Source organism: Lacerta agilis, chromosome 4, assembly GCF_009819535.1.
Source record: "Lacerta agilis isolate rLacAgi1 chromosome 4, rLacAgi1.pri, whole genome shotgun sequence".
Classification (NCBI taxonomy): domain Eukaryota; kingdom Metazoa; phylum Chordata; class Lepidosauria; order Squamata; family Lacertidae; genus Lacerta; species Lacerta agilis.
The window spans coordinates 40,589,252-40,605,363 of NC_046315.1; the positions used below are offsets into that span (position 1 = coordinate 40,589,252).

Genomic DNA, 16,112 nt, shown 5'->3' on the forward strand with positions numbered 1-16,112 from the left:
CTACTACTTAGCTAGATTCAAGCCCTAAAAATTTTAGGACCAAATTAGTGTTTGCCTAAACACTTATATCCCAGCTCAATCATTGAGAAAATCTGCAGCCATGTTATCAGTTGTGGAGGAAGCCTCCACACCGCCCTGGGCTGCGACGCAGAGGCACCTCCCTGGGGCGGGGCGTTGTGACATCATGACGCATGTTGGGACAGGCTGTGCATGCGCCGCTGCTCTTGTGGCGAGCGGGTAGTGGGGCGTGGGGCCGCCCCATCCGGGGTGGTCCCACGCCCAGCCACCTGCTCAGCAGGTTGCCCGGTCGCCGCGGGAGCAGTGCCGCTGACTCGGATGCACTGCGCATGCCCCGGAATTTCCGGGCATGCGCAGTGCATCCTGCCCAGCACCGCTGCTCCCGCAGCGACCCGCTGAGCAGGCAGGTGGCGGCTTGTGGGCTGCCCCGTCCATGCTGCTTTATGGACGGGGCAGCCCCATGATCTGCCGCTCGCTCAGCGGTTCACTCGGTTGCTGTGGGAGCAGCGGCGATGACTCAGATGCACTGCACATGCCCAGAACATCTGGTTATGCGCAGTGCATTCTGCCCCTTGCTGCTGCTCCCGCGGCGACCAGGGGAGCCACCGGGCGAATGGCAGCTCGTGGGACTGCCCTGGCCGTCCGGCGGGGAGTGGTGGGAGGGGCCAGGGAGTGTCACCCCCCTCCTCTGGAACCCGGGGCACCCCGCCCCCATGCCTCTCTCTTGCTACACCACTGTATGTCATCCCTTGTCCCTTGAGTTGGCAAAGCTCACTTGATATCAACACAAAATAGAACCTTTGGTGTCATTGGCCCAGTCCTATGAAATGGTCTGCTAACAGAGAATCAGAAAACTTTTCTGCACCACCAGGCTTTGCTGGCAAATAAGATTAGATCGTTTCCATAATGAATAGTTGGTGTTCATATATATTTGATTTTTTTTATCTGCATGTATATAATAAAGCACTTTGATTCTTTATGATATAGTGACAGATAAATGTATTTTAAATAAATAATGTCATTTGGTCCTTATTATATTACCATGCTATCCACTACTGGTCAATGAAAGTCTAATCTGAATTAATATCCAATATGCAAATTCAAAATGGAAGGGAAGGGAAGCCATTGTGAAAGTAACGCATACCGAGAGATGGCGTATCCATCCCTACACTGAAAGAGAAATTTGTGATGGTCTCTAATGTGTAGGGGCTGGACATATTAGGAATGAGATGGGCATTATTTAGCCATATTTGCATGAAGAGACGCTGGTGGCATCAATAAATTAGTGTCATAGTGATATATCTGGTTTCCTACGATTTGAGAATTGAGATTATGCCCTCTTGTAAATCATTTTTACTACAAACAGGCCCCAGCAGAACAGTAAAATTTTGGTTGCAGAGCCAAATTCTCTCTGCCCTTATTGAGTGGACTAGAGAATGTGTAGACATCATTTAGCTCAATATCAACATTGTGGCACTTTCTGGTTGCTGATACTTCATGAGTGATAAACTATCCTGTCTGACCAGATTACAGGGGTGTAATAGCAGAGAAGAAGGAAAGTTTTTACTTATCCAAATTAAACAGTATCTAGAAATGTGAAACACAAGTCTGAAGTAAACAAACATATCAGACTGCTAATTATATAGCCATTTATCTGGAAGTAAGCCCTGTTGAACTAACCTGTATAGAACTGCACTGTCAGGGTTCCCAGCATGAAGTGACCAGCTATTTTAAAGAATTAGACAGTAGTAAAAATAGAATCGAGTGTCCTGTGTAAGTTATCTTAATGAGCTAGCAGCTAGATGTTTTCAAATGAGCCTACATTTGTATGAAGGCAGTGGGAGGTCTAAGAGAAAGAGTTCATTGAAAATTGCTATTCTTCCTTCTAAAGTGATTGTTTTCTTGTGTGTGCAAAACTCCCCTGAAATTTTTAGCAGTTAAGTAGATGTTGATAGGTGGGACACGGGTGGCACTGTGGATTAAACCACAAAGCCTAGGGCTTGCTGATCAGAGGGTCGGTGGTTCAAATCCCCACAATGGGGTGAGCTCCTGTTGCTCGGTCCCAGCTCCTGCCCACCTAGCAGTTCGAAAGCACGTCAAAAGTGCAAGTAGATAAATAGGTACCGCTCTGACAGGAAGGTAAACAGCATTTCTGTGTGCTGCTCTGGTTCGCCAGAAGCGGCTTTGTCATGCTGGCCACATGACCCAGAAGCTGTACGCCGGCTCCCTTGGCCAGTAATGCGAGATGAGCGCCGCAACCCCAGAGTTGGACATGACTGGACCCAATGGTCAGGGGTCCCATTACCTTTACCTAGACGTTGATAAAGTAGAATTGTCTGAATTGTTCTCATGTTTGTTAGCATGCCAATTCAGAGCCTAGCATTATTGTTGCTCATTTGAAAAAAGCTCAACTAAGTATTGTTTCTGCTACAAGAGGGAGCAAGCAGTTTTGAGGTTTGCTTTCTTGCCTTAAAAATTAGATCTCTTTCCACTGAGCTAGGCCAGGGTATTTCTTACCAAACTTTCTAATTCAAAATGCTGGCCAGCTTTCTGGACGTCATATTTAGTTGTTTGTTCAAAGTACTAACTGACTTACTAATCCCCAGGGTGCCAGGATATTGCAAATCCTTCCACATCTTTGCAACAGGCTTAAGCGTGCAATGCCTGAAACAGTAAAGGCATAACTCACTCCCCTTCCCTCTGATCTATGATTATATTCAGAACACTTATCTGCAGCTGGGAATATGTGATTTTTCACCCAACAGCTAGAATCAGGGAAATTACTTACATCTCCACCCTTGTATGAACTATGGTGTGAAAGCTAATGTTCAGTTCAACCTGGTTTATTAACTAAGAATGGCAAGAATTGCTTGGAACGTCCCCCAGCTTTGATGCAGGATAATGCGTATTTTCTGTATGCCTATTTTGGCCATGGGAATCCAGATACATTTTAATTCTGACAAGATTAATATTTCTCTCTCCATTACTATCTTCTGATTTTGATTTAGAAATTGCATGGCAGGAAATGTTACAGGGGTGGGGAGAATGAGGAAATTTTCTTGAGCAGCAGCCATAGTCTTTTTCTCTCTCTCTCTTTTTTCTAAATATGCTAGTATTTGTTGTATTATACATTACTCAGAGTTGGTGGATATTAAATAAAGATTAATGGTTTAGCTGATTACTGCTGCAATGTTGCTTGGAGAAGCTTCGCGGCCAACTAACGCCATACAATTTTGACACTCACAGATTCTAATGGAATATTTTAAGGAAAGAGCTAGATTGAGACATTATTGCAAAAGAGGTGTTAAAAATTATAGCAGCAATGTAACATGATCACTTGTGTTTCTGGCAGCAGACACAAAGAGAAAGAAATTGCAGAGCAGGGAGAAAATCAAGATTGCATTAAAAACACTTTATATGGTTGTTGCTTCTCAGAAGAAGTGTTAACAGTGTAACCATTTTAAACTGTAGTTTGAAAAAATGCTGAGTATTCAACATATTTTGTCTTGCAACATGTGCCTCAATCACTTATTCATATCCTTCAATAGGTTAATATATTGGGAATGTAATGTATATAGTTAGTTTATTTTAATTAGGCTTTAAGCCCATAGACATAACAAACAAGAACAGAGAAAACACGTACATTCTGATTTACAATTACTGGCAACAGAATAGGTTAAAAGATATACAAATTAAATAAATTATAATGGAAATTAAAAATTTCAAGTTGTGTATAACAATCCATTGCATCTCTTGAGTGTCACTACTGAGGTTAAAATTTTTGCCATTTGTAGGGTTACAATGGTATCAGAATCTTGCAACGAAAGAGCAAGATGAGACTCTTCCAAATACCCCGGCAGTTTTTGAATTAGTGGAAGCAATATTGAAATGATTAATAATATCTGCCCATGGTGTCTGTTAAAATATCAGCACTCTTCTAACAGGCAATGCATTATATATTATTATATACCCAATTATCTAATCCTGATATTGTAGTTTTGAACTCTCATTCAGGAATGCTAACAATTTGATAAGCTCTCAAGGCAGATACATCAATAGCAGAGCCATGATAAATCTCATCCAACCTTTCTTCTGAAGCCTATGTATACTCGTGGCATCTTCTTTCCATGTTAGTTTTCCAGGTGTTTGCTTTTGCTTTAACAAATAAGCACAAAAAGTACAGCAGTGAGGTCTGCTTTCTGAAAATGCTAACTGTGAAATGGCCTTTATGTGCGAGAAGACACACAATAAGCTTTGCCTTTAATTTAAATGCATTTCCTGCATCACTACTATGATGAATATGTGTTTGGTTGGTTGGTATGTGGGAAATGGGCTTTTCTGTGACGATGTCCAGACTATGGAACTGCCTGATTCCAGAGCTTCGTTTGACCATCTTGACCTTCATTTAATGAAGACATTTTTATTTTTATTTTTATTTTTTTTTACTGTTAGGGGGTTTTCTTTGTTTTTGGTCTACCATGCTGAGGTGTTTTAATGCCATTCTAATGAACTGATAAAGAAGTTTTTGTCTGCTAAATTTGCCGCTGCATGAATGCTGTTTTGCTTTTCCCATTTTATTGCTTTTATGAATTTCTTTTGTAGTTTTTTTAATGAAGAATGCTCACAGACACTGACTCACTTACTAAGTGCCCAGACAGCAGACAATGTGATCCAGTGTGCACTGGGAACAGAAAACAACCAGAGAATAGGCAAGAGGTAGCAGAAGGTATTGCTTTGTGATTTTTCAGTGTGTAGAAAGTGTGATAAAGTAGCAGCCATTTTCCTTATCGTCTCCCATGCCCATTTTTCTTTCTTTTGTTACTTTCGTCTCTCTTTTTTTGTCTCTCTCCCTTTTCTCCCTCCTTCCCTTTCCTGCTTACTTCAAGTCTTTCTCCTTTCCTACCTTCAGATTTTTCTCCACTCCCTAGGCAGCTAGAGCGAGGTTACAGAGTATGAAGGGATACATGTGTATGTAAAAGAGGTATGGATTGGATTTGAACTCTTAGCCTCACCACTTTGCCCTCTGTGAAAGGGTTTTTGTGAACTGCTTTGATACCCTGCATAGGCTCTGCTTCTTGGGCAAGTTAATGGACTCCGAGCGTCACCATTCTGCTTTTGGTGGAATTGACTTTTAAAGTTTGCTGTAGTGGCAGAGTTAATGACTAGTCATTTCTATGCCTGGTGCAGGTTCAAAAATTTTGTGGCTTGTCCGTACTTGAGAAAGCTACTGAATATCTGCTTAATAATTCTATTACATTCTGTATTTTTTTTTACCTTTACAAGGCAGGAGGATGGGGATAAAAAAAGGAGCTGGTTCTCCCTACCATTTGACAGTTGCCCTATCCTGCACTCCACCAACCCCAATGGGCACCAGCTAATTCTAATGGGAAGATATGTGATTTAATCTGCCAGGAAGAAGTGAAAAGGGATGTAGTGCTTGCTCCACCCAGCCAGAGCAAAGAAGCAGCTACATAGGCCAAGGAGATAAAAGTGTGGTGGTGGAGGAGAAAATACAGAGATATATATGGCGTGAAGGAGAGACACATTTCTATCCAGTCTGTGTACTTGGCATGTGTGAATGTTGGCTGTAAGGTACATGCATTATTTTCATCACTGTATGTCTCTGTGTTTGGAATTACTGTAGGAAAATTGTGCTGCAAATCCTAGGCTGGTGTGGGAAAGATGACAGGGATACATAGAGCCTTGGCTCTCCTCACCAGCAAAGGAATCAGAAGGTGGTTAACTTGTCTTCATCAGAGAGTTTTCAGCAAAGACTAGATGGTCACCCATCAGAGGTAGTGCAGTAGCAGGTTTCTTCCTCTGCAGGAATGAACTAGATGAACTTTGAGATGCCTTCTGTCTCTACAATTTTATGAATTGGGTTACCCACTCGTAGCAGCATGAGAAATGCTTAGCATTTGCTTAGAAAATTCATTTGATTACTCTTTGATTATCTACCAGGAATGGAACAGTAACAGTTTTGCAAATCAAATCCACTTCTTTGCATGTTTAATTAACAATTGTTTCTTATAAATAAAATATGCAATTCTGAACAATACCTTTCACCTCTTTGTCATTCTTGAACCATCTGATATCTGCAGCTGGCTTGCTACCAGAAGTTTTGCATGTAAGCTCCATCCTGTCACCTTCCATAACCGGTGAAATAAATCCACTAATTTGAGGAATCTCTGGAACACCTAGCAAAAAGCACAAAAAAGATTCATAATGTTGATACCATACGAGTTGTTTTAAATGCTTTCAACAGTGCAGAAAGATAAAATGGCATTACTGATTAGTACAATTTCTACTGGTACAGACATTTATTTCAGCAATATCAAGTTTAGTGACACTAATCTACCATTTTTTAAATTCAAGGCACTACATATCCAACATAAGAGTTGCATAAATTTCTCCCCAACTAAGCAAGCATTCTGAATCTTAGAACAATTTTCCAGACTTCCTTTTTCAGTTTTGAACCAATGGATTCCTGATTTTAAGCATATCATGTTGAGAAGTAAAAGCCAAGAACATAAAATATGAGGTTGGGGTGTGTGTGAAATATGTTAATTGAAAATAAACTTTCAGAAAATTGAAGCTGGCATTTAAAAAGATCTATAGTATGAACGCGGGTGGCTCTGTGGGTTAAACCACAGAGCCTAGGGCTTGCCAGTCAGAAGGTAGGCGGTTCGAATCCCCGCAACGGGGTGAGCTCCCGTCACTCGGTCCCTGCTCCTGCCAACCTAGCAGTTTGAAAGCACATCAAAGTGCAAGTAGATAAATAGGTACCGCTCCGGCGGGAAGGTAAATGGCATTTCTGTGCATTGCTCTGGTTCGCCAGAAAGCAGCTTAGTCATAGTGGCCACATGACCTGGAAGCTGTACGCCGGCTCCCTCAGCCAGTAAAGCAAGATGAGCGCCGCAACCCCAGAGTCATCCACGACTGGACCTAACGGTCAGAGGTTCCTTTACCTATAGTATGAACTAAACTAATTATTGAAAGCTTTGCAGTATGATTTGAGCTAGCAAAACAGAAAGAAAAGAGGCCATACAAAAGTTATACTTATTCCAGTCTAATTAGTTAATAAGAAGTTAAAATTCACTGATATTATTTCTGTAGATCATAGTGTGGTTTTGATCAAACCATACGATCATAATTTATATCTTGTATAAATTATGATTTCATGGACTACATAGAAACAGTGAATTTCCATGCAGACCGTGAAATTGGACTCAGTGTGCAGCTGGAGCTCAGAGACTTTTGTGCACTGTGGAAAGACAGCCAAGCAATTGAAGCAAATCTGGATGCACCAACAGGTTCAGAAGCCTGTGTATCTGCAAGGTGATGAGGTGTGGGCTCAGGGCAGGCGAGAGCATGTCAAGCTGAGCCCAGCACTTTCCATTTTCATTGCTTTGTCAGCAACTAGAGCTTATATCTACGGAGCCTTTCTATTAGCTCTTTGCCAGTGTGGCTTGTCTCTGGATTGTATGTTATTGTCCTAACTCCACATTTCTTGCTTTTTCGCCTCTTTCCTCACTCCACTACAAATTATTACAAATAATTCCTATGCTCTGCCCCAAAGCACAATAATTTTATTAGGGGGTACCGAGATGGGGAAGAGGAGAAAACAGGGATAGAACATGAAGAAGCAGACATAGCAGTAGATGGTTTACCATTGATCAATAGTAACTATGTATTTTAGAATGCTGGTTTGTTTATTCACTATGCATTTGGGTGCCTCTTAATACAGTGGTACCTCAGGTTACATATGCTTCAGGTTACATACTCTACTAACCCAGAAATAACGCTTCAGGTTAAGAATTTTGCTTCAGGATAAGAACAGAAATCGTGCTCTGGCGGCGCAGTGGCAGCGGGAGGCCCCATTAGCTAAAGTGGTGCTTCAGGTTAAGAACAGTTTCAGTTTAAGAACGGACCACCAGAAAGAATTAAGTTCTTAACCCGAAGTACCACTGTATATTGTAACCAAATTTTGCATGATGGTTCCTGAAATCAAGGAGCAGGGATTTTTCTATGGTTAGCTGTGGTTGAATGTCATTTTGACTCAAGATAGTGGACTGAACCTGTGGGAGCCATACTGATTTTAATGACTGATTTCAAAATTGCACTGATTGCTTGTCTTTCTTAGAAGTCCCAAGCAATGCTGGGGAAGAAGAAGAAGAAGAAGAAGAAGAAGAAGAGGAGGAGGAGGAGGAGGAGGAGGAGGAGGAGGAGGAGGAGGAGGAGGAGTTTGGATTTGATATCCCGCTTTATCACTACCCGAAGGAGTCTCAAAGTGGCTAACATTCTCCTTTCCCTTCCTCCCCCACAACAAACACTCTGTGAGGTGAGCGGGGCTGAGAGACTTCAAAGAAGTGTGACTAGCCCAAGGTCACCCAGCAGCTGCATGTGGAGGAGCGGAGACGCGAACCTGGTTCCCCAGATTACGAGACTACCACTCTTAACCACACCACCACACTGGAGGTTGCTAGTGACTTAAAATCTGGGATAGACCAATCTATTTCTGGTCTGTCTAACTTATAGATGTTTCATCTCCCTTCTCCATTAATATGCATTTTTAGAAAAATAGACAGCTATATTCTGATTTGCAGTTTAGTCCTAGAGATGTGGATCAAGTCAGCTTGTACTAGAATTCTCAGAAACCGAAATCCTCCAGCATCTCTGTTCATAATGTGGTGCCATCAGTTGAGATAAGGAGACAATGAAGTAATACAGATAACTAACAAAGAAAATAACAGAGTAGAAGGAAATGGCAAGGTGGAGAGATTTAGAGTGCACAAGACAGTCCTGATCTATACTTTTCTTCCAGAGGTGCTGAAAAATTCTTGTGAATATCTTCTCCAAATAAGTGGATGTTTTGATACACTCCCCACAAAAAGTGGTTACCAGTATTTCTACATTCCAGAACACTAGCATCTTAGGTGCAGATAAACTTTCATAGATATCCAGTTGTTAGTATCGCTCATCTATCTCTACTGAAAGCAACAACCAGTTATTTTCCTGTTATAGAATTCATCATACATCCCCCAAACTGTCTCAGCTAGATATTCTGTTAGACCATTGATCATCAGTTATTTGTTCAAACCACAGTCATGTCTTACTATTGTGAATTATGTTTTATCAGCTCCCCAGGTAAGCATTCTGAACCATACCATGCTATTGCACATCAGTTCCTTATTTCAAATACAGAGCAGACTAGGTATTATGCAGTGTATTGAAATTAATGCTGGACTCTTAAATTCAATGGTTCTTCAACTAAAGGAGAGATTCTGCTAGTCGTTGTGCTGAGTTATTTCCTTCTAGCAGACCCTACCACAGTGTTGCAAGCCCATTGTTTGTTAAAAATAGCTAATGCAGAAGATGAATGATGACAGATCAATGGCACCAGGAGACAGACAGGGATGTAAAGGAGTTTACGTGGTAAACACAGAAGACTAGAAAAAGTAAGTGACGTGATAAGCAAAAATAGGTTACAGCAAAAAGGAGGACAGTCATGGTGAGAAATAGAAAAACAAAAACAAGATGCACAAATAATGACAGGGGAGACCACAGAGCAGCAGAGGGTAAGGTAAGGTAAGTTATAAGGCACAAGAAGTCACACAGTGCACACTGGGCAGAGAGGCCAGACTTTGCAGCCAAATAACACCTTCGCTATCACTTGGCCCTCTGTGTCTAAAATTAACCCAGACTGCAGATGCCGAAGCAACACACAGTCCAGTGCAGCCTTACACCACAGAAAAAAAAAATACAAGCATGAAACACATCCCACCAAATGACCACGTAAATGGAAGGGGAAATTGGCCTCACTGAACAGAATGAGAATTATTTCTGTGCAAATATATCAATGGTATTGCTTCACAAATTAGCTAAGAAGTGTTAGGATGAGGAATATATCCTTGCATTGCCTTTTTTATCCATTCTTATCACACACAGTGATAAGGGCAACACTATTTTAAGAATGCTGTTTATGTAATTCATTGACTTTATCACTGGACAGAAGTCAGATATAATTTACAATGCACCTCACTTTATCATTCAGCTTTTTTAAAAAACAAAAAACAAAAACAAAACTTCTATCTAAATTCATAGGTAGCTGATTATGCCTGAGCAGTAGTCAACACATGAAAGAAACAGCAGAGTTTTTTCAATGCATTAATTCTCTCCAAGATGTGTGATATGTTATCCTTAATAATACCCCTAACATTAAAATCTAATAATTCAAAAGACAGAAAAGGGAACTGATATATACCGAAATTTCCTATCTTATTGAAAAGATGGCATGAACGTATTACAGGAAAATATATTTTTTAAACTGATTTGATAATTGCCCTTACATTACAAAAGAGAGAGAGAGAAAGTACAGCTTGACAAATGCCTTTTTAACATTGCTTTCCCTAGAACCAAAAAGATAGTGGGGGTATATTACACACTGAGTTTAAACAGCCACCTGTTTTATTATTATTATTATTATTATCATCATCATCTTAAAATATGCTTCTTTAGATTGAAAACTGACCTGTGTTTGTCTTTATTCTGGAATACTCTGTTCTGAGTTGGTTCCCCCTCCCCTTTAACGTCAAACAGGTAAAATAGTCTCAGTGGAACTAACAGAGGCACATATTTCATATCCTAGGCACTAAAGCAATTCCCTGGCTGGATTAAGTTTAATATTACTGGCACACAGAACATTTTACATCAGCCTTATTAAATTCAACTCTCACCTTACTATATACAAAGAGTCAAAAGCAGAGAAAAAACTGAAAAATGGACGAGAAAGAAAAGGTAAGAAGAACACGTCAAACTCAGGGGGCAACTACTAGATCCAGAGACCCCCATGCACAACAGCAGCCTATATATAAATTGCTATATGCAAAGTTCTCCCCCTGTCCCTGAGCAGATGGTCAGCACTGGCAAGTCTGACAGTGCTAGTATATTGGAGGTGGGGAGGTACCTGCAATTATCATCCTCATTCTCCATAGATGCCATCAGTCCAATGGTATACATGCAGTGCAGGATTAACACACACACAGCTTGCTTTCAAGCACATAGTGTTGCATCCAAAAGGGTAGTTCATTGACAGACATCTTATATCATAGGCAGAATAGCCTTGCTGGACTAGCGTGCCAAATTTTTATAACGTATTAGGCATATAGAGGTGTGTGTGTGGTGTGTGTGTGGACACAAACATTCATAGATTATTATTATTGAATCTTGATGCCTCAACTATTTTCTGGGTCACTTCCCAAGTCTTTTGCTTTATAGCTTTTCTTAAGTGTTAAAAAAGGCGGAATATTTAGAAGTTAAAGAAGCTGACCATCCCTGTGGAAATATGCACTTCCATTAAAGTAGAAAGGGAGCAAGGAATAAAATAGTGCCTTTTCATTAGACATGTTGATTTCTTTCCCTGTGCACTATATAGTATTATTGTGAGAAAAGGAGCACATATAGGAGCACATATAACAAACAAACAAACAAACAAACAAACAAACAAACTCCTTGGTCCTTGGACTGTACAGTGTACTATGGTTTCTGTATCAACCCAGATTACAAGATACTGCAACAAAACTGCAGTTTTACAGATTCTGAAAGGCAGTGAAGGATGCATGCATGAGTCACTTGCATTTCTTTTCATGCTTCTGAGCAATGTGCATTAACTTAGGACACACCCTTATACCACGTCAGACTATTTGTCCATTTAGCCTAACATTGTATACTCTTGAATTTCAGCAATTATTGAGAATCTTTTATTTCATCATCTAATCATGCTGTATCTTCCTATTACCAGATTCTTTTAACTAAAGACATTAGGGACCTAGAATCTTCTGCATGCAGAGCCTGTGTTCTGCTATTGAGCTATGGCCCCTACCTATCTTCCAAATGAAAAGATAAATGGGTTTCTAATGCTATTCTATTTGTTATCCAACAATGTTAGTCCAGATGTTTTGGAGTACAGCTTCCACCAGCCCCAGCAAGGCCAATTAGGAGGAATGATGGGAGTTTAAGTCTACAGCATCCAGAGGAGACCACTTTGGCTACACCAGTTTAGGAGATTCACTAATCTGTCATTTGCACACTGCCCAGAAGCATACAGTAGTCAAAATCTAATTTTCACTACAGATAACTTCAGTATAAAGCAATAATAGCCACTGTGTCTACTCAATATACGTACAAGGCAAGTTCAGACATAACACTAAAATATAGTTTAGCATTACGAGAATGAGCCTAGCCTATCTCCAAGCTACTGTACTTCATTTTTCCACCGAGTGCAGCTGCAAAGAAGAGTTTGGGAGCCACGTCACCTGAACTTGGACAAAGTATGTATTGTTAGTAGAAGCAAGTTAACTCAAGGCATAGTTTATCAAGTTGGCTTGTTCTCACTAAATTTAGTTAAAATAATCCAGTTTTTGATTCAGATGACTTGCTGTGGTTAGCTTCCAAACTCCTCCTTACAACCATGTCTGAAAGTGGGTAAATGTGTGCTTGAGGGGAGACCACGCTCATTTTTTTTTTAAAAAAGTATTTTTTATTAAAGATTTTATTGATTTACAAAGGTAGTGCAATGTCTCTCTCGTATTTTTTTCCATGTAACATTTTTACAAGTCAGTTTTGTTTGTTGAGACATTAGGAAGAAAAGGGGGAAAGAGGTGGGCGGGATGGAGAGATGGGTGGGGTGGGGTGATGATGTTTCTGTTTTACTTAATATATGTAGGGTTTGGTGTCAGCATTGTTTGTGCAGGTTCTCATCTGAATGCAGCCATATTCTGCAGAATCCTCTAAAGTTCATAAGAAGCTATATAAGTTATCTTGTCAACAGTTTTCTCTTTGGTATTCTCAACCTGTTATGCTTACCCAGAACGGTGAGGAAAGCCTTGGAAGTCTTGACAGGCATAGTAAATAAAGAACAGGTGTATTGCCCTTCATCTGACAGTGACACATCAGTGACTCTGATGGTTAGTTCATGCCATGAAGCTCGAAGTAGCTCAATCCTATTGTCCCTCAAAGCTGTAAAGCAAAAATAAAACATATATTAAAAATATTTCATAAACAAACATTGTAATACCATCTTCAATGTAGCAGGTTTAATGTGAAGTTGTAGAAATATGTTAGGTATAGGGTTTTGTTTTGTTTTTAAAAAAAAGTAATTTCACACCATTTATACCACAGAGTTTTACAAATGCTCGGTTTGGCAAATATCAGACAAGACAAATGAAATATTGCTTTAAAATCAAAATACAAAACAAGAAGAAATCAAAAGCTGCAATTTTGCAAAATAGTATTCTTTGTAGGTAACCTGAATGGATTATTACCACAGAACAAATCACCACATACTTCACATTGAGTGGTACACAACAGCAATGGCTGGTGTTCATCTCACTTGTATTGTCTAGAATTTTTATGTGTCTGGGAGAGTTTGTTTTCCCAAATCAGTTCAGTTTAAAAACACACAACCCAAACCTATAGTTTAGCTAGTTTTGCACTCTGGGTCCACTATATTCAATTGTTTTCCCCTGAAAGCAGATCATGGGACTGTATGCTCGGCTCAAGCATTGGTACAAGATAACATCATATATTCTGAAACAACAATATTGCTTTTCATTATTTATTAGTGTGTATATGTGTCACTTGCCAACTTACTTGTTAATCACCCAGAATGGTGAACTAATAGAAACGAATTGCTAGATAATAGTTTTTTGAGCACTTGAGACCACTCTTTCGTGTTTTTAGGCCTCAGGAATTGGGTGGTGGCAGTGATGGTAGGGATACACTTTTCCAGGATCCAGAGGTCATAGGGAGTCCCCACCACATTTATAAACCCATGCTTGAAGATTATTAAAATATATTTTCTCATGTCTATGAGTACTAGACGTTATATGCCATTAGGAACATAGTTATAGATTGGATCGCACATTTCTTTGAATTTTCTGAACCACATTCAAGAAGAAGGTAAGTGTGGCAGATGAGTAGGAGCAGGAAGATAGGACAAGCAGAGATATCTGAATGTGCACTGAGGTACATGGTGATTCCCACTGACATATTGAATAGATGGAAGATGGTTCTTCTTGAAAGTGTACACTGAGTTGCTTTTATTGTATATTGTGTTTTAAATTGTTGTGACCCAGCCTTGTGACTCAGGTGTGATGAGGGGGCAGGATATAAATATTAAAGAAAAACACACAAACACACACACACACACACACACTTAAATAATAAATACTTGCATAGGTTTCTTTGATTCAGACAATCTCACCAATGCACGAATATTGAGGGTAGTACCAAGGGAAGGGAGTATGGGATAGGGAATAGTGTGCTTCCCCCTTTCACATAAGTAATATGTGAAGGGGAGTACAGCCAGGGAGCAAAATGTGAGCTGGCTGGTAGATTGTATGTGCAAATATTCAGGGAATTTGTTTGTTGCCTGGTAGGGGTGTCTGCTGTTTACATCCACGCATGATCTACTTGTATATTTGAAAATAAAGCAAATGTTACAACCATGTTTTCAGTCTTCAGGGCTCTCATTGAAATGAACTGAAGTTTAATGAGCTCTACCCTTGGATGTTTTCTTCACTTAGAAAAGTGGGGAGTGTACAACCATATCTGTGTTGTCTATACGTGAAGTGAACACCATCTTATGTGAATCAATAATACCAAGCAGCTCCTGGTCAACCTCCAGCGGTAGGAGTTCCACATTTTCATACTTGCAACACACCTGTATGAATGGTGATGTTTCTGAGATTTCTCTACACCTGTCAACTGTAGTGCTGCAAAACCTGGCAAGACTTCAGTCCCACCCTCAGAATGCAGTTGTTGGCCATCTACCACTGTCAAAGAGGGACTGCTGCTGCATGTGTTTTCCCAGGGTAGCAGGGCATTGCCCACCTTACAGTAAGTTCTGCCTTGCATATAAACCACTGGGAACCTGATGCACACATTACTCCTCCGACCTACACCCTAAATATTGTTTTAATAAAATGCATAAATCACTTCCTCAAGAGTTCCCCCAGACAAATACAGATTACTGGAAGAAGACAAGTCATCAGAGAAATGAGATTTTTTTTTTTTAGAGAGAATCTCTTAAAAATATCAAATTCAAAATGGTACATTTCTGTTTTGGTAAGAAAAGAAATTAAGAGAAAATAAGAGAAAATGTTAAATGAATATTCAGGAGTACTAGAGCTGCAGAACTGCACAAAATGTTAATAAATTCTCCACTCTGGAGATGTTGTAAGTATTTCCCCAGCTATATACAAAGCCTTGCAATCTTTCCTTCCATTCTGTTGGGGAGGGGAGGCAACTGAATCAATCTCTCAGACAGTTCTACTAATAAAATAGCAGCCAAGATACATAGCATGAGAGGGCATATAGAAAATAAATTATTTTAGTGCTCTCAACACATTTTGGATTCACACAGTTCAATTTATTCATGTGATCAATCTTGATCATTTCCACTTCTGTGCTGAGATAGACAATTTCATGAATGAATTGGGTAATCAAAGACATCAGCACCCAACCCCCTAATATGAAACAGTGCTAAATAGAGCAATATAGAAAGGGAATTGTTGTTGATTAGCCCTGAAGGAATAAGTTTAGCAGCTGTAGAAGCCACATAAAAAGTGACTACAACAATGACCATGCAGCTGAAAAGATTTTACTACCTCAGGCTGTTAGCATTTCTCTGTGATCAACAATGAAAAGAAGCAAGCTGATATGAATGGACATAATATATAATGAGATTCTTAAAAGTGAGGTCTGCTACAAAAACAACAACAATTTCTGACACACTAGTTCTAATTTATTATTTGCTGTTATTGCAGGAATTGTGCCTCCTAATTGGGTTGCCCAGATATCATAAAAAAAACAAATGCAAATTTTGCAGGTACTTTAGTCCCTTTCCCTTCATTTTACTTAAGCTTGATTAGCTAGTTACAGGGTTACACCCATCATTTCTATCCAATGAAGAAAGCTGCATCATCTTGGTTTGCCTCCTCTGCAGACATTCCAAGTTTTCAACATCCTTCTTAAATTGTGGTGCCCACAATTGGACACAGTATTCCAGGTGTGGTCTGACTGAGGCAGCACAG

The 16,112-nt window shown here is 39.9% G+C and overlaps 1 protein-coding gene across 1 annotated transcript in view; it reads right to left on the bottom strand.

Annotated features, from left to right (window-relative positions):
• Positions 1-16,112, bottom strand: part of CADM2 (cell adhesion molecule 2) — a 382,977-nt gene that overhangs the window by 114,106 nt on the left and 252,759 nt on the right. Inside the window, 2 exon segments of the mRNA XM_033146823.1 lie at positions 6,078-6,215; positions 12,883-13,035. Coding sequence (XP_033002714.1) covers positions 6,078-6,215; positions 12,883-13,035 — 291 coding nt within the window.